Source organism: Aspergillus tubingensis, assembly GCF_013340325.1.
Source record: "Aspergillus tubingensis WU-2223L DNA, scaffold_9, whole genome shotgun sequence".
Classification (NCBI taxonomy): domain Eukaryota; kingdom Fungi; phylum Ascomycota; class Eurotiomycetes; order Eurotiales; family Aspergillaceae; genus Aspergillus; species Aspergillus tubingensis.
This window is the reverse complement of record NW_023336283.1, coordinates 2,685,577-2,700,705: the sequence shown is the minus strand read 5'-3', so window position 1 is coordinate 2,700,705 and position 15,129 is coordinate 2,685,577. Positions and strand designations below refer to the sequence as shown.

The window sequence follows — 15,129 nt, the reverse complement described above, 5'->3', positions numbered from 1 at the left end:
ACGCTAGCCGGATTGGGGGCTAGGCGGTGGGAAATGCTGAATTCCATCCACACAAACCTCGCCGCCGACTGCCATCTCATTGTCGCCGTCTGTATACGCAATTCCCAGGCACATATTCAACATGGCGGAGTAAGTCTTCCTGGTCTTATCGATCTGATCTGGACATCTGTATACTAATGCTTGCAATAGGAAAGAAGTCCCTCTCACGGCCGTCAAGGTCGAGGCCTTGGTATGCACACCATGAAAATCTCCCCATTCCCCCACCCGCCTTTTTCACGGCCGGCAGCAATGCTTACAGCGTGGCATACAGGTCGTGATGAAGATCATCAAGCACGGCTCTCAAGCCTTCCCGACGACTGCGACCGGTTCGATCGTTGGTATGGATGTCGACGGTACCCTGGAGATCACCAACTGCTTCCCTTTCCCCGTCGTTGAGGTGCCCGCCGAATCGCACTTTGACAACGCCGCTCCCAACCCGGCTGCTGCTGCCCCCCGCGCGAAGGCCAACGCCGCCTATGAGGCTGAGATGATCCGCATGATGCGCGAGGTTAACGTTGACGCCAACAACGTCGGTTGGTACACCAGCGCCAACATGGGCAACTTCGTCAACATGAACGTGATCGAGAACCAGTTCTTTTACCAGAAGGATATGAACGAGCGCACGGTCGCTCTGGTGCACGATGTCAGCCGCAGCGCACAGGGAAGCCTGAGCCTGCGCGCTTTCCGCCTGTCCCCTAAGTTCATGGCGGCTTTCAAGGAGAACAAGTTCACTTCTGAGGAGTACGTTCATACCTTTGACTCGGGGGGATGATAGATGTATGCTAATTGGCTTCTTCCTGGCAGGCTGCAAAAGTCCAACCTCAGGTACCAGGACATCCTGGTCGAGCTCCCCGTTGAAATTCACAACTCTCACCTGATCACCTCCTTCATCCACCAGCTCCAGACCCCCGTCCAGGCGACCCCCTCCGATCTCCCCCCGTCCCTGGCTGCCCTGGAGTCGTCTCAGTACGCCAAGTCGTCCGTGCTGGCGCCCAACTTCGACAACCTCTCCCTCAGCATCGACCCGTTTCTGGAGAAGAACTGCGACCTCCTGCTTGACAGCATCGAGGTGCACCACACCGAGACCAACAACTTCCAGTACTACCAGCGCTCGCTCGCCCGTGAGCAGGCCAAGATCACCGCGTGGCAGAACAAGCGCAAGACCGAGAACGCCAGCCGCACGGCTCTCAAGCAGCCCCTCCTCCCCGAGGACGAGTGGCAGCGGCTGTTCAAGCTGCCCCAGGAGCCCAGCCGCCTGGACAGCATGCTCAACAGCCGCCAGGTCGAGCAGTACGCTCGCCAGGTCGACAGCTTCGTGTCCGCGACGACGGGTAAGATGTTCGCCGTCAAGGGCAACCTGCTTCCGGGTGAGACGGCCAAATAGATGGATGCGGAGGAACGGAAAGGAAAGGAAAATAGGAAAGGCGGGCGATGATGATTAGTTCTTGGAATTGCATGACCTTACGGCGTAGGGAGGGAAAACTTCTGTATCTGACGGGCTGTTAATATGACTCCTGTTTGCTTCTTCCATGAGAATTAGAACGGGCATGACTTGATACCATACCTCCTTACTTTTGACTGCTGCTACTGCTGCTGCTGCTCCTCTTTACCTCTTATTGTATTGATTATGATTAAAGAGTAGCTAATCCAGCCCTAATTCCGCCTTAGGGCAAGGCCAGTTACTGGCACGTGGTGATGACCTCATCGATAACGAGATAGATAACTTACTACTAGATAAGATCATGCCTTACCTAGTATTTTCAATGAACATAGACTCAATTCCTGTTTCAATAGATATTATGCATGATGTACAATACCAACACCGATATCTGGCTGGTACGTCCATACTCAACAATCAAACCACCAACCACAACACTAATAGAATGAACATCAAATAGTCAGGCGCCTTCGCCGTCCTAATCGTCGACTTCCTCGTCTACCCCATCGACACGCTCAAAACGCGCATCCAATCCCCAACCTACAACCGAATATACAAAGATGCTACGACGGGGGCAATCAACCGTAAACTCCTCTTCAGGGGTCTCTACCAAGGTGTAGGGAGCGTCATTCTCGCTACTTTACCTGCTTGTATGGCCCTCCCATACCCCCCAAACCATTCACATTGAATACTACTAGATAGATAATGGATAACTGATATGTATGATGATGAGATAGCAGGAGCATTCTTCACCACCTACGAAGGTCTAAAACACACCCTCACCACTACACAACAATCCCCCATCCTCCTTCCAACACCAATAATCCACTCCCTCTCCTCCTGCGTCGCTGAATCCGTCTCTTGCTTTATTTTGACTCCTGCGGAGGTAATTAAGCAGAATGCGCAGGTATATACTAATACCAACCCCAACCCACATTCAACCCCCAACGAGTTAAAGAAAACACCACCACCAAGAACAAAAACAAATATAACCCTCCTCACGCTACGAAAGTTCCGCCACAGGCCATTATCCCTCTGGAGTGGATACACCGCGCTGCTGGGCCGGAATCTGCCCTTTACGGGGTTGAATTTCCCTCTATTTGAGTATCTTAGGGGGTTGGGGGCGGGGTATTTACTTCGGTGTCGGAAGGGGGATGGAGGAGATGGGGATGGGAAAGTGGGAGGGGATGTGTTGGGACAGTTTGGGAATGTGCAGAGGGCTCTTATCACGGGTGTTTCTGCTGCTATTGCTGGGACGGTTTCGTCTGTTGTGACGACGCCGGTGGATGTGGTTAAGACGAGGATGATGTTGGGGGCTGGGAGTACTGCTAGCAGTAATATTGGTGATGGTGGGGAGGAGAGGGGAGAAAGGAGGAGGTGGGGGGCGTGGGAAGTGGGAAAGAAGGTGTATAGAGAGGAAGGGGTCAGGGGATTGTTCAAGGGAGGGGCGATACGGTCTGTGTGGACGGCTGTTTCGTTTGGAGTGTATCTTTGTGTGTATGAGGGTGGGAGGGGGTTTTTGGAGAATAGACGGAGGGAGAGGGAGATGGCATCGTCATCTTAATTGGGTGGGTTGTATATACTACTATACTACAGTGTAAAGAGGATATAATGTCATCAGTTCATTCACTCTGGTATATCCATCAAGCAGAGTCCATTCTCAGTAAGTTAATCGTACATCATGGCCAAATCGTATATCCCTTCAATGGCAAATATCGCTTCATGTCATTCATCATTCCATTCGTAAAGAAAAGAAAACATCCTCAGATCAATGCTCCAAACCACCAGCTCAACCCAAATTGGTCAGTCTCTTGAACCAATTCGGCATCCTAGGCCCATTGACTGGCGGTGCATAACGATCGTCGTACGACCTCATGCCCCGGACCCGTTCGTAATCAGCGCTGCCTGAACTACGCTCAGACCGTCTTGCCTCGCGCTTTCGTGCCCGCAACTCGTCGATTTCCTGATCCGTCATGCCAGGATATCTGGCTCGTCGTCGGGCCCGACGCCGCAGTTCACGTCGTGCCTCCTCGTCCGAGGAGACCGAGTTCGCCTGGGCTTGCTCACCTGGACCAGGTGGCATGTCCAATACGGTGGCCACGACCGGTGGTGGTTCAGGCGGGTCGCTCGCTTGCGAATGCACCCAGGACGAAGTTTTATCCTTGCGTCCTCCGGACATCATCGGTGGTGCGCGCTCCGGTTCTGGAGCCCTGGACTTGCGACGTTTGGGCCTCACCCCCTCTTCAGTAGACCGTTCCGGACGGTAAGCCCTCTCGCCCTCGTAGCCGCCGAGATAGAATTCTCGGGCTGCTCTGTCATCGACAGGGTGACGAGAGGATCGACGTTTGGACCGGGGCTCGTACGCGGCGGCTTCTTGCATCTCTGCCTCCCTCCGCCGTCTGCGTTCGCGCCGTTCTGCTGCTCTGGCTTCGGCTTCGGCCTGCTCTTCTGCCTCGCGGGCCTCTGCTTCTTCTCGAGCACGGCGCTCTTCACGAGCTGCTCTACGAAGCCTTCGCTCTTCCTGGCGTCTTGCTTCCCTCTCTTCCTCCTCACGGAGCATTCTCTCCTGCATCTCTTGCTCACGAGCTCTCTCTCTTTCCCTCCGTCGAGCACGTCTTTCTTCGGCGTCGCGCCACTCGCTCTCACGGAGTTGATCAGACGGCGCCTGTCGAGAGGATCGTTTCGCTCGACGGGCTGCCCGTCTAGCCTCAACTTCGTCCATGTCGGTTTCCGGGAACCCACCTACTGGACCGCCCTCAGTGACAAAGCCGTCGAGCTCAGCCTCCCTTTCGGCACGTCTCCTGCGAGCTTCGCGTCTTGCACGCCGCTCCTCTCGCTCTGGATCTGTCATGTACCTAGCATCCTCATCACGATGAGACCTGGACTTTCGGCGCTCTGGAGGGTCCGGACGAGCATTCTTCCGCAAAGAGCCGATGAAGCCCATAAGACCAGTGGACTCTGGTTTCTTGGGAGCAGTACTTGATCGTCTCACGCGTCGCTCTCTTGGTGCTTCCACAAAAGCGATATCTTCCGGTCCCGAGAACACCTCAGCATCTTCATAATGCTCTTCTTGTCTAGACCGAGACTAAGCACGAAGTTAGCATCGTGAGAGCTTTCCGGGTAATATCACTGGTATCCTCGCTTACCTTTCTCCTCGATCGTCTGTCGGAGTGCCTCGATCCCCTTGAGCCCTCCTTCGGGGCATCAATGTCGTCCCGGTCTACCATGACGATGTCCTCGTCTTCAACCGCATACGGGTCAGGAGCGCCTAAAAAACTGTTAGCAGCGCTACAGGCAGTTATATAAGAGAGTACATACGAGATCTTCTACGAGATTCATGCCGTCTCTCTCTTTCTCTCCGGGAGGAGCCGTTTACGCCCATCATCCTGGCGGCTTTATCCGGCATATCCCGGCTATCGTCCGGTGGAGGACTGGGGAACCCGGCGTCTTCCATACCCACGGATGGACGTCTTGAGGTATTCCTGGACGCGTGTGTTCCGTGTCTTCGACTGGACTTTGTCCTACTAGGCGGCGGCGGCGTGCCCAGGACAAAATCAGCAAGAGTCATACCTCGGCTATTGCGCTTGTCCTTGTCAGAGGTCGACTTCTCTCCCTCGTTCTCAAGATCCCTAGACCTTGGTTGTCTGGTCGATCTCGATCTGACCATAGGCGGGGGTGACTGTTCTCGTTCCCGCTCACGTTCCCGTCTACGCCGATGTTCCCTAGTGCTGGGCTGCTTTTGAGGCGTGGCACCCCAAAATCCCCAAGATGCTGAACCAGGAGTGCGCTCAACACGAACACGCTCCTTCCTGGCCGGCTTCTCTGGTTCAGGCTCGGCAGGTTCAGCAGGCTCTGGTGGAGGCGTAGGAGGGCCGCCCGCGCCTACATCAGCTTCTGCCGCTGCTTCGTCAATCTCAGCATCGACAGGGGTTGGTTCCACGACCGGGGGTGCTTTTTCTCGACTAGACACCTTTTTGCTCTTTTTCTTCGGCTTTTCGGGCTTGGGAACAGGTGCTTCGTCGACCACCGGCTCTATCTCCCGTGCTTGCTCGATCGGAGGCTCGGGAGCAGGAGCAGGAACGAATTCAGGCTCGAGCTCAGGTACGGGCTCGGGTTCAGGTTCAGCTATTGGCTCCGGCTCAGGTTCAGGTTCAAAAGCAGGCTCCGGTTCTTGCACTGGCTCAGGAACCGGTTCTGGCTCAACGACCTTCTTCTTTTTCTTCTTCTTTTCAGTTTTTGAGATGGGAATAGGTGCGGGGGCTGACTCGGGTTCCGGCTCGGGCTGGGGTTCTGGCTCTGGTTCTGCAACGGGCTCAGGGACCGGCTCAGGCACGGGCTCAGGAGCCGGTGGTTCAAGTACAGGCTCAGGAACTGGTTCAGGTACCGGCTCAGGCACAGGTTCAAGCACAATAGCCTTCGCCTTCTTTTTGTCCTTCTTCTTTGATTTCTTTGACAAAGGCACCGGCTCGGGCTCGGGCTCGGGCTCAGGTTGTTGAGGCTCAGGTTCTGGCTCAAACTGAGGTTCCGGCTCTGGGGCAGGCGGTTCCGGGGCAGGTGGCGGGGGTATATCGTAAAAGTCCTCCTCGTCGTCGAATGCGTCTGGGAAACTGCCTGGAACCAAATCCCTCGAGGGCTTTTTAAACTGAACCGGTTCGGGGTCAAAGAACTCGACAGGCTCGGGTTGCGGGGGAGCAGGGAGTTCCTCTGGGGGTGGGGCAGGCTCTTCCTTAGCAACCTTGTCCTTTGATTTCCCCTTCTTCCCTTGCTCCAAAACTTTGATTCGCTCTGAGACGGACAATTTGGCCGATGACTTGGTCTTCGAGGTGACAACGGGAGTCTTCGCTGGCGGCGCGGCTGGCGCGGGTGGTTCGTCGACAACTGGCGGGATTGGCGCTTCGGGCGCCTCGGGCATCTTTGAATCGTCAACGTCAATGAGTAAATCATCCTCTGCAGGATGACTTGGTACAGGTTCAGGCTCAGGCTCGGGTGCTGCCTCTATGGCTTTAGTCTTCTCTGATGACTTTTTCTTTGTAGTCTTGGATTTGCCCATAGTTGCAGCACCTATGGTGGCCCAGAACCCCATGCCACTCTTAGGTGTCTCTTCCTCCTTGTAACCCTTCTTATTGCTCTTCGAAGGCTTGCTGTCGGAGTCATCCCAGAGAGGCTGTTCGGGGACTTGGTCAGTGGGTACGTATCCCTCCGGCTCGGCAGTCCACCCCAGAGATGGCGGTGTCGGTGCGGGCGGTGGAGGCTCAGCTGCGATCTTGCTCTTCTTCTTCTTCTTTTCTTTCGGAGCGTTCCATATTCCCCAGCTCTCCTCCTCATAAGTCTGTTCTGGGACCACTTCAGGGACAGGCTCGGGCGCAGGCTCGGGCTGTGGCTCCCAAGCTGGCTCAGGTTCAGGCTCTTGTTCAGGCTCCAGTTCTGGGGCTGGAGGTGGTGCCGGCTCTTCTTGAATAGGCTCAGGCTCAGGCACTGGCTCAGGCTCAGGCTCTTTGGGTGGCTCAGCATTCGGATCAGGAAGGTCGAAATCTTTACCCGGGATAGGAAGTCCGTTCTTAATCAATGATTTCTCACGTTTCTTCCGGTCCTTGGATGACAGATTGTGCCAGTTATTATAAAGAGGACTGTCTGGTATCTCAGGACCTTTGATCTCAGGCTCAGGCTCAGCTTCCGGGATCGGTTCAGGTTCAGCTAGTGGCTCTGGCTCTGGCTCTGGAGCTGGCTCCGGCTCCTGAACTGGCTCCGGCTCTGGCTCAGGCTCCGGCTCCGGCGCTTTGGGGGGCTCAGCATTGGGGTCAGGAAGCTCAAAATCTTTACCAGGAATCGGAAGGCCACTCTTTATCAATGATTTTTCACGTTTCTTCCGATCCTTAGATGAGAGTGTGTGCCAGTTGTTATAGAGGGGATTGTCGGGTATCTCAGGAGTTTTGACTTCAGGCTCAGGCTCGGGTTCAGGTTCAACTACCGGCTCGGGCTCGGGTTCAGGCTCGGGCTCAGGCTCAGGTTCAACTTCCGGGATTGGATCAGGTTCTTGAATTGGCTCTGGCTCTGGTTCCGGTTCATTGGGGGGCTCGGCATTCGGATCAGGAAGGTCAAAATCCTTGCCAGGGATGGGAAGTCCGGCTTTGATCAGTGATTTCTCACGTTTCTTCCGGTCTTTAGATGAGAGGGTATGCCAGTTATTATACAGAGGAGTATCTGGAATCTGAAAGGCAGGCTTTTCGGGCTCCGGTTCAACCTCGGGCTCTGGTTCAATAACCGGTTCAGGTTCAGGTTCAGGTTCAGCTATCGGTTCGGGCTCGGGCTCGGGCTCGGGCTCAGGCTCAGGAGCTGGCTCAGGATCTGGCTCGGGCTCCTTGGGGGGCTCAGCATTTGGATCAGGAAGATCAAAATCCTTGCCGGGGATGGGAAGTCCGGCTTTGATCAGTGATTTTTCACGTTTCTTCCGGTCTTTGGACGAGAGTGTATGCCAGTTATTATATAGAGGGGTATCTGGAATTTCAAAGGCAGGCTTTTCGGGCTCCGGTTCGACCTCAGGCTCTGGTTCAATGACCGGTTCAGCTATCGACTCGGGCTCAGGCTCAGGAGCTGGTTCTGGCTCCTCTGGCTCCGGTTCCTTGGGGGGCTCAGCATTCGGATCAGGAAGATCAAAGTCCTTGCCGGGAATGGGAAGCCCGGCTTTGATCAGTGATTTTTCACGTTTCTTCCGGTCTTTGGACGAGAGCGTACGCCAGTTATTATAAAGAGGGTTCACCAGGAATCCCAAGTCTGGCTTCTCGGGCTCGGGCTCAGGTTCCACGACTGGTTCAGGTTCAGGCTCTGGCTCCACGGGATCGGGTTGGGGTTCTGGCTCCGGCTCTAGCTCGAAGACCATGCCCTTTTCCTTCTTATCCTTCTTTGGGACATCCCAGCCCGATGACCAATCATCATCCTTTATCTCGGCAGGCGCTGGCTCCTCAACGACTGGCTCGTCGAGGAGGGCATTTTTCTTACCCTTCTTGTCTTTCTTTTTCGTTACAGGGCCCCAAGGAGAGCCCCAGTCATCTTCAGGCGGCGGATCGGCTGCGGCAGGAGGTTCAGGGGCGGGGGGCTCTTCAAGAAGAGGCTCGTCAGCCTTCTTCTTTTTCTTGTCTTTCTTGGTAGTTGCCCCCCAGCTCCAGTCATCATCAGCAAATTCTGGCTCCTTCTTCTCTTCAGCACCCGGCCAAGCGTTATCTAATTTTGGTTCTTCCGTCAGAAGGTCGGGTGTCGGCTCCTCTTCGATCCCCTTCTTCTTTTTCTTCTTGTCCTTCTTGGTCACAGGAATTCCCCAGTCGTCCTCTGGCTTGTTCTCTTCCGAGGCAGGAGGGGGTTCGTTGGCAGCTGGAGTACTTCCAAGGTCCGCACCAAAGCTGAACCCAACGGAGGCGTTCGACATGCCGTTGGTGCCGGAGAAGGACCAGGGGTTACTATTATCTTTTGGCTTGTCGTCTTTCATGCCGTTCAGGGTGTTAAGACCCCATTTATCACCAGAACCCCAATCTTGACCCCAGCCCCCAAAGCTGAAGCCCGTCCCTGGCGCTGCTGGAGGCAGACCCAAGTCTAGTTGCGGCGCACTGTCGTTCAAGCTTATGTCTTGGAACCCGTTGGAAGCCGGTTCGGGCGGGCTGGGGTCGGCGCCCTGTTGATAAGTTAAGATTTATCACATGTATCTCAGCGACGATGCAAAACATACCTTGCCTTTCTTCTTCTTTTTCTTGCTGGTTGTTGTGGAAAAACCCCAGCCATCGTCACCGTTAGCATTAGTGTCATCTGCCCAGCTAAGGTCGGGGGGAGCGGCGGCAGCGGCGGCGGCTTCTTCTGCAGCCCGCTTCTCCTCCTCTTCCTTGGCCAGCCGGTCTTCCTCCTCTTTGGCCAATCTCTCCTGTTCTTCCCTAGCCTGCTGTTCCTCTTCTTCCCGTTTTCGTTGCTCTTCTTCTTCCTTCAATTTTTCCTCTTCCTCCTGTTTCTTCTTCTTCTTACTTTTCTTCGTGCTTGTCGTATTCCAGGCATCCCATTCGTCATCATCTCCATTATTACCGTCGCCGTTCCCATCTTGGCCATTCTCATCTCCTCCATTGCCACCACCTCCAGAATCGCCTCCATTTCCACCGGTATCACCGTTCTGCTCATCTCCGCCGCCCTCATCTGGCTTGTCACCTCCACCTTCCTCGGCTGGCGGGGTGCTCTGTCGCTGGGGTTGCGCGGCCGGCTTATTCTTCTTCTTCTTCTTTGCTGCTCTTTCCCGAATGCCCGTTGCAGACCCAAAATCGAATGGTCGTGATGCACCCTTAGACTTTGACTCATCTGTAGTCTGTGGGGGCACGGACGCAGAGTCCTGGATAAGACTCTTCCGCTGGGCTAAGGGAGCAAGCGTGGCGTAATGTGGAGGTAGATCTTTGATCACATCGTCATATGTAGGCGGCGGTGCATCATAGCCTTCGGGCTCGAAGGCATGGATGTCAGCTTCCAGAGCCAGCGATGATTCGTAACCTAGTTTTCGCCGTAATATCGTATCCTGCTTACAGGTCTAGCCATTAGCAATGGGAACAGCAGTCTCGTGGCTAGTAGTTTATGTGCCATTGAGTTCACAGGTAACTTACCTTGTTTTGATGTTCCACCACTTGGACTTTGCCGTAATGCTCACCACCACTCCTGGTGGTGTATCTTCGGGACCCGAGACACCCCGAACTTAAACCATTTATCTGCAGCCAGCCATATGACAAGTCGCATGTCTCCTTCTGACGTTCGGCAGGTCCCAGCGGGGAAGGGAAGTGTACCCTCAGCGGAGATACAAATTCATCACGAGGGATTGTCCGCATAACTTCCATCCTGGAAAATCGACCGACACTCGTCTGACGACCAGCGACTGCTCTATGCCAGGCGCATGGATATCAAAAGACTATCGGCCCCAATTGAGGCGGTTGGCGTTCGAGCGACGAAATCGACGTACAAATAGGCGACAGCGCAGGAGGAATGAATGCAAAGACGACGGAGACTCAAAAAGTGGGAAGGACCCAGGGCTAATGGTAGTAGTTACACCACGCGAAACGTCACGTCAGACGCCAGGCAGACCGAAACTTGCGATAAGGACTGGAGATTGGGCGAGCCAGGAGTCGATCGACCTCAGAAGGAATGTCAGAGGAAGTGAGGAGATCTAGATTGACGAAAGAAGTTCAGCAGGGAGAAGCAGGGATACGAGGAGAGGCCATGGAATTCATGACCCTAGGGCGGTGGCAGACGTGGAAAAAGGAATGGAGCGCGATTCTGCGGAAGATCCTCCCAGGCGAGAATGGGATTGGATGATTTGGAATGCGATAGACAGTGAGGAATGCGAACTAGTATACGTCGGGAAAATCAGCGGTCGCTCGAAGGTGAGTATGGAAGAAGCAAGTAGTAGTTGAAGACGGACTGCGGGAGTGCCACCAAAAGTAAATAAAAAAGTTCGAGGGAAAGAAAAAAATGGAGTGAGACTGCAAACCTTTTTTTTTTCTATTCTGCTCAAGTTTACAAGCAGCTCTTTGATTTGATCGATCGGCGTATACGGAGTAAAAGCGTGTGATTTGATTCTCCGAGGCCCAGTAGCGTAACCCGGTGGCTGGGGAAGTGGTAATGGGCCAACGGGGCAGCGGGATCGCTGGGAAGATGCCGGTATAGTCGCACGGCGCGGTAGGTGAGAGAGTCTGTGGATGTGGATGTGGATGAAAGTTTTATTGGCGCATTTAATGCAGCGACCAACGGGGGACTGAGAAGTAACCAGTAGTAAGAACTGTGGTGTTATGTACACTGTAAGTGAGACTTGAGAAGAACGGCAGTAAAGCCGGCGAGCAATGGGAAGATGAAAGGGAGTCAGAGTCACGCAGGCACAAGCCAGTCACACACCCGGTTGGGGTTGCGCGCAAGGACGGGGGCGGTGGGCAGATGCTCCTATCGATAACGAATGCCCCCCTCCTTCGCGGTGGGAAAGCGTTGGCGCGATCGACGAGTCGGACTATGAAGGTATGTACTTTAGTGGTGGTATGTACTGTGTGAAGTACATACACTCTGACTGACTTGCAGTGGTTGCGCATATGCCTCTGGACGGGTAGATTGGTCTCTCTATATGTATGTAACCATCATCGGGAATGACCTCCCTCCCCATCATGCAGAAAGGAGCCCGTCATTCATCAGAAGGGGGGGAAGGAGTCTGAGAGAGCCCGACAAAGGGTATTCAGAGCATTACCAAAAAGGGTTTAAACGGTCCAGGTATTCGTTGTCATTCTCTTCCCGGCATCAAGTGGGGTCGAACATTATTATTACTGCTTTGATGGAAATGGAAAGTCTGCTAAGGGAAAAAAGAGGAGCTAAAAGATCACCGGTTCCTTGGTTCGACTTGCGGACATCTACTAACTTACTAAGACTAGACTAAGTATCTACCGCAGCTAAAGTAAACAAATCAATGGCTGGTCAATGAAAGTCGCATAGGGCATCACTGCAAAAGGGAAGAACAAGAAAGAATCACCACTCATTCGAATATCACGCACGTCGGACATATCAGATGCTGTATGTCCCTGCCTACTGTCAGTACTGTACGGAGAGAATCAATTCAATGATCCTCCATCTGAGCCTCGCAATCTCTTCGATCCACCACCGCACGTGCCTCCAGATCTATGCAACAACCACAGCATAATTTCCCAACATTGGTCCGAACTTGCATTCATCATCATGCGGAAATCCAAGAAAACCCGTCCAGTCTCATTCTTAGGCAGCCAAAATGCCCTCTCCTCCCCTCTCGTTCTAAATTCGGCGAGAAACTCGGATGTCAGAAAAAAATAAAACGCCCACCCCATTCTTGGGTGGATGCGGTGGCCTCTTTCTTCACCGCATCGAAGGCAAAGACCCCTCCACCAGCCTATGAGATCACGTTCTGCGCAATGGAGACCCAACCACTGGCCATTCGCAGCTCCCCTTCGTCGGGGCTCTTTGACACCGTCGCAGTTAATCCGGTCAGACTAGTCCTCATACACCACTATGTACATCCATCAGCTCCGCCTGAATATGTCTCCTTCCCCATTATCGTCCGAGTGTGCTGTACAGTTGTCCATCCTGTTGAGAATCTCCGAACGTCCGCAATCGCTGCATCGCATGCATTTTCTAGACCCTGACTGTTTCCCGTGCCCCGCCGCGGAAAAAGCATATGCAGTGATGCACGCCGATTTTACAGCCACTTGCTGCTATCTACAGGCTGTTACTGCTTGGGGAGTTGCGTTGAATGCATACTAACTATATGTTGATACTAATTCATCATAGTAGACTCCCCTGTCTGTGGTCTCTGCATGTATCCAGATTGGGACATTTCTAGCTTGCCGCGCTAGATCGCCCTTTTAAAACGAAACACCCCGGCAAGAACGGGCCAGCCCGCGTACAATGCAGTTGAGGGAGAGAAAGAGCAGGGTATTACGGGGCCCTCCCTGGAGGGCAAGTCAGGTACGGCTTGTTGACAATGACTCATATGTCCGTCGGACCGCTGCATCATCCCAGGGGATGCGTACCCACCACATGGATACGATCTTTTATGCCCAACACCCGGAGATGTGCGTGCATCTATCTATCGTATGTCGTTGAATAATCAGCATGCAGTAAGTAGTTCTTCTTACGACGACCTCTTAATTGACTCAGTAGACCCTTCACCGGTCATCGTCTGAGGTACATGGCGTTGGTCTAGAATTCGAAGATCCCAGGCTGCGCTCGAGCAATATGCAGTTTGACCAAGCAGATACCCGTCCAAAACGACACATCCAGAGGACGAGAAATGTCTCAGCTTTTATGGGTGGGAGACGGTTGATCGTTGCTGTGGATAGATGGCTATGACTCCCGCGCAGGCACGTGGTTCGGATACGTCACTGTATCGCGACTATGCGGCTTTTGTGAGCCCAGCCAGACGACCCATTGTTCCTACGAGCACTTGATCAACAGGGAAGGATGTTTCCTTTCATAGGGTACAATTCCCTCAAGACACGTTACAAATGGAGAATACAGGTGCACGAAAACATGGAAGGCAAGCAGCTAAGACCGAGTGGGCAAATGACACACCATTATCCCTAGGACCCGCCTGCAGAATCTTGAAACACAATCGACCTTCCTGGTATTGAAACAATCGTCCCACCTCATTACCTGACAGTCATGCCACAATGCTCATTCAGGATGCTCATTTAGTCGCGTTCTTTCCCACATAGGGGGGATCCTCGCCATAGACGACCTTGTATTCCCGGGCGTACCGGTCGGCATCGACTTCTTGAAGTCGCACGTATTTCTATTCGCTGCATTAGCATTCCTTCTAACAAGAAACCCGGGAGAGGCGCATCGAGCATACCTGTTTCTCTGCAGCGGTCATGCCTCGCCATTCTTCCGCAATCCGCACACCACGCTCGGGGATGGACATGTACTTGAGGTCACCAGCCTGATGGCGTTCCTCGGCATAGAACAAATACGCGATCTTGGAGCGCTTGACCAGGCGAGGGTCATGAAGAGGGAAGAACTTCTTGTTCTGAATCTGGGCGAGTCTTCGCCGGGCGTCGTTGGCTTGCTTAATCTCCAAGGGACTGTGCGAGTCGAGCCACTCCTTGTATTCCTTCTCGTAAGCTTCCTTGTTGGTAGCAGCAGTAGCGACAAATTGCTGTAAACAGACGTCAGTATCAGAGAGCCTCTCACGTCTTTTTTGACCAACGAACCTCGCGCTCGGCTTCACTGATGTTCTTGGCACGGTCGGCGGCCTCCTTGAATGCCTCCTTGCCCTTCAATCCCTTCCCTTCCTTCTTGACCTCCTCAAGCTTGCTCAGCATAGTCAGGGTGAAGTGGTTGGTGAGCCTCTTGGGCGGCGTAAGGGAGGCGGCCTTCAGCTGCTTCACAAGCTGTCTCAAGTCGCTCTTCTCCTTAGCTTCCTTCTTGGCGGCTTTCTGCTCATCGGTGAGCACCTTCTTTGCCCGGGGCTTCTTGGTAGTCTTGGTGGACTTCGTAGACTTGGTCGTCTTGGTGGAAGTCGATTTGGTGCTGGCGCGCCCCTTGGGGGAAGCCGCAGTCGCATAGCTGCTAGTCAGGTGTCCGGAGAGGGCAGCGGAAAGAGGTGCATATCTGACATTGGGGGTCGAGAAGCGACTCAGAGCGGCGAGGGACATGCGTCTAACATGGCTTTGAGAGATGGCCTGGCGAACGGGACGAGAGAACGCTTCGCTAAGCTGGAGGTGTTGGAGAACACCCCCTCCGCACCGAGCTAGGTTCAAAGGCATGGCCCTGAACAATGGTAGTCGCGTATCGGAGAACCGGAGTAATATGTAAAGGGTAGGTTGCTAAGTGACCAAACAACGATCTGTCGAAGGATTCGCCCTTGTGCAGGATGCCTGTCAGTGACGAAACCGGGGAGGCTGGGGTCGCGTAGCTCAGTCGTTTGGGAGATGCCGAATCGGGTAATGAAGCTCTCACGTGAGTATTACTGATATCGGTATCAATCACGTGACTGATAAGTGGGCTCACTCGCCGCCTGAGGCGCGAAAGCCTCTTTAGTTTGGGAGAGAACAGACCGTCGGACACCATCACTTCGACCACACCTTGAGCTGTTCTCGCCACCGGGTTCCTATCGGCAGTGCCTGGTTTTC

General features: G+C 53.8%; 4 protein-coding genes across 4 annotated transcripts; 2 read left to right on the top strand and 2 right to left on the bottom strand.

The window, feature by feature from the left end:
* Window positions 1-121: 121 nt before the first annotated feature.
* AtWU_08957 (putative eukaryotic translation initiation factor 3 subunit EifCh) lies at window positions 122-1,423 on the top strand (the record flags this gene model as incomplete). Its single annotated transcript, XM_035504065.1, has 4 exons — window positions 122-129; window positions 190-229; window positions 311-780; window positions 844-1,423. 4 exons carry the CDS (start codon window positions 122-124, stop codon window positions 1,421-1,423), a joined length of 1,098 nt encoding a protein of 365 aa, XP_035359958.1.
* A 422-nt stretch (window positions 1,424-1,845) lies between these two features.
* On the top strand, window positions 1,846-2,165 carry AtWU_08956 (putative mitochondrial carrier protein; the record flags this gene model as incomplete). The annotated part of the gene is made up of 2 exons (XM_035504064.1): window positions 1,846-1,875; window positions 1,938-2,165. The coding sequence occupies 2 exons, from the start codon at window positions 1,846-1,848 to the stop codon at window positions 2,163-2,165; spliced, it is 258 nt and encodes an 85-aa protein (XP_035359957.1).
* Window positions 2,166-3,266: 1,101 nt separating this feature from the next.
* On the bottom strand, window positions 3,267-10,329 carry AtWU_08955 (uncharacterized protein; the record flags this gene model as incomplete). Its single annotated transcript, XM_035504063.1, has 5 exons — window positions 3,267-4,562; window positions 4,624-4,745; window positions 4,796-9,140; window positions 9,195-10,016; window positions 10,102-10,329. 5 exons carry the CDS (start codon window positions 10,327-10,329, stop codon window positions 3,267-3,269), a joined length of 6,813 nt encoding a protein of 2,270 aa, XP_035359956.1.
* Window positions 10,330-13,685: 3,356 nt separating this feature from the next.
* On the bottom strand, window positions 13,686-14,763 carry AtWU_08954 (HMG-box domain-containing protein; the record flags this gene model as incomplete). Its single annotated transcript, XM_035504062.1, has 3 exons — window positions 13,686-13,790; window positions 13,851-14,153; window positions 14,209-14,763. 3 exons carry the CDS (start codon window positions 14,761-14,763, stop codon window positions 13,686-13,688), a joined length of 963 nt encoding a protein of 320 aa, XP_035359955.1.
* Window positions 14,764-15,129: the final 366 nt, after the last annotated feature.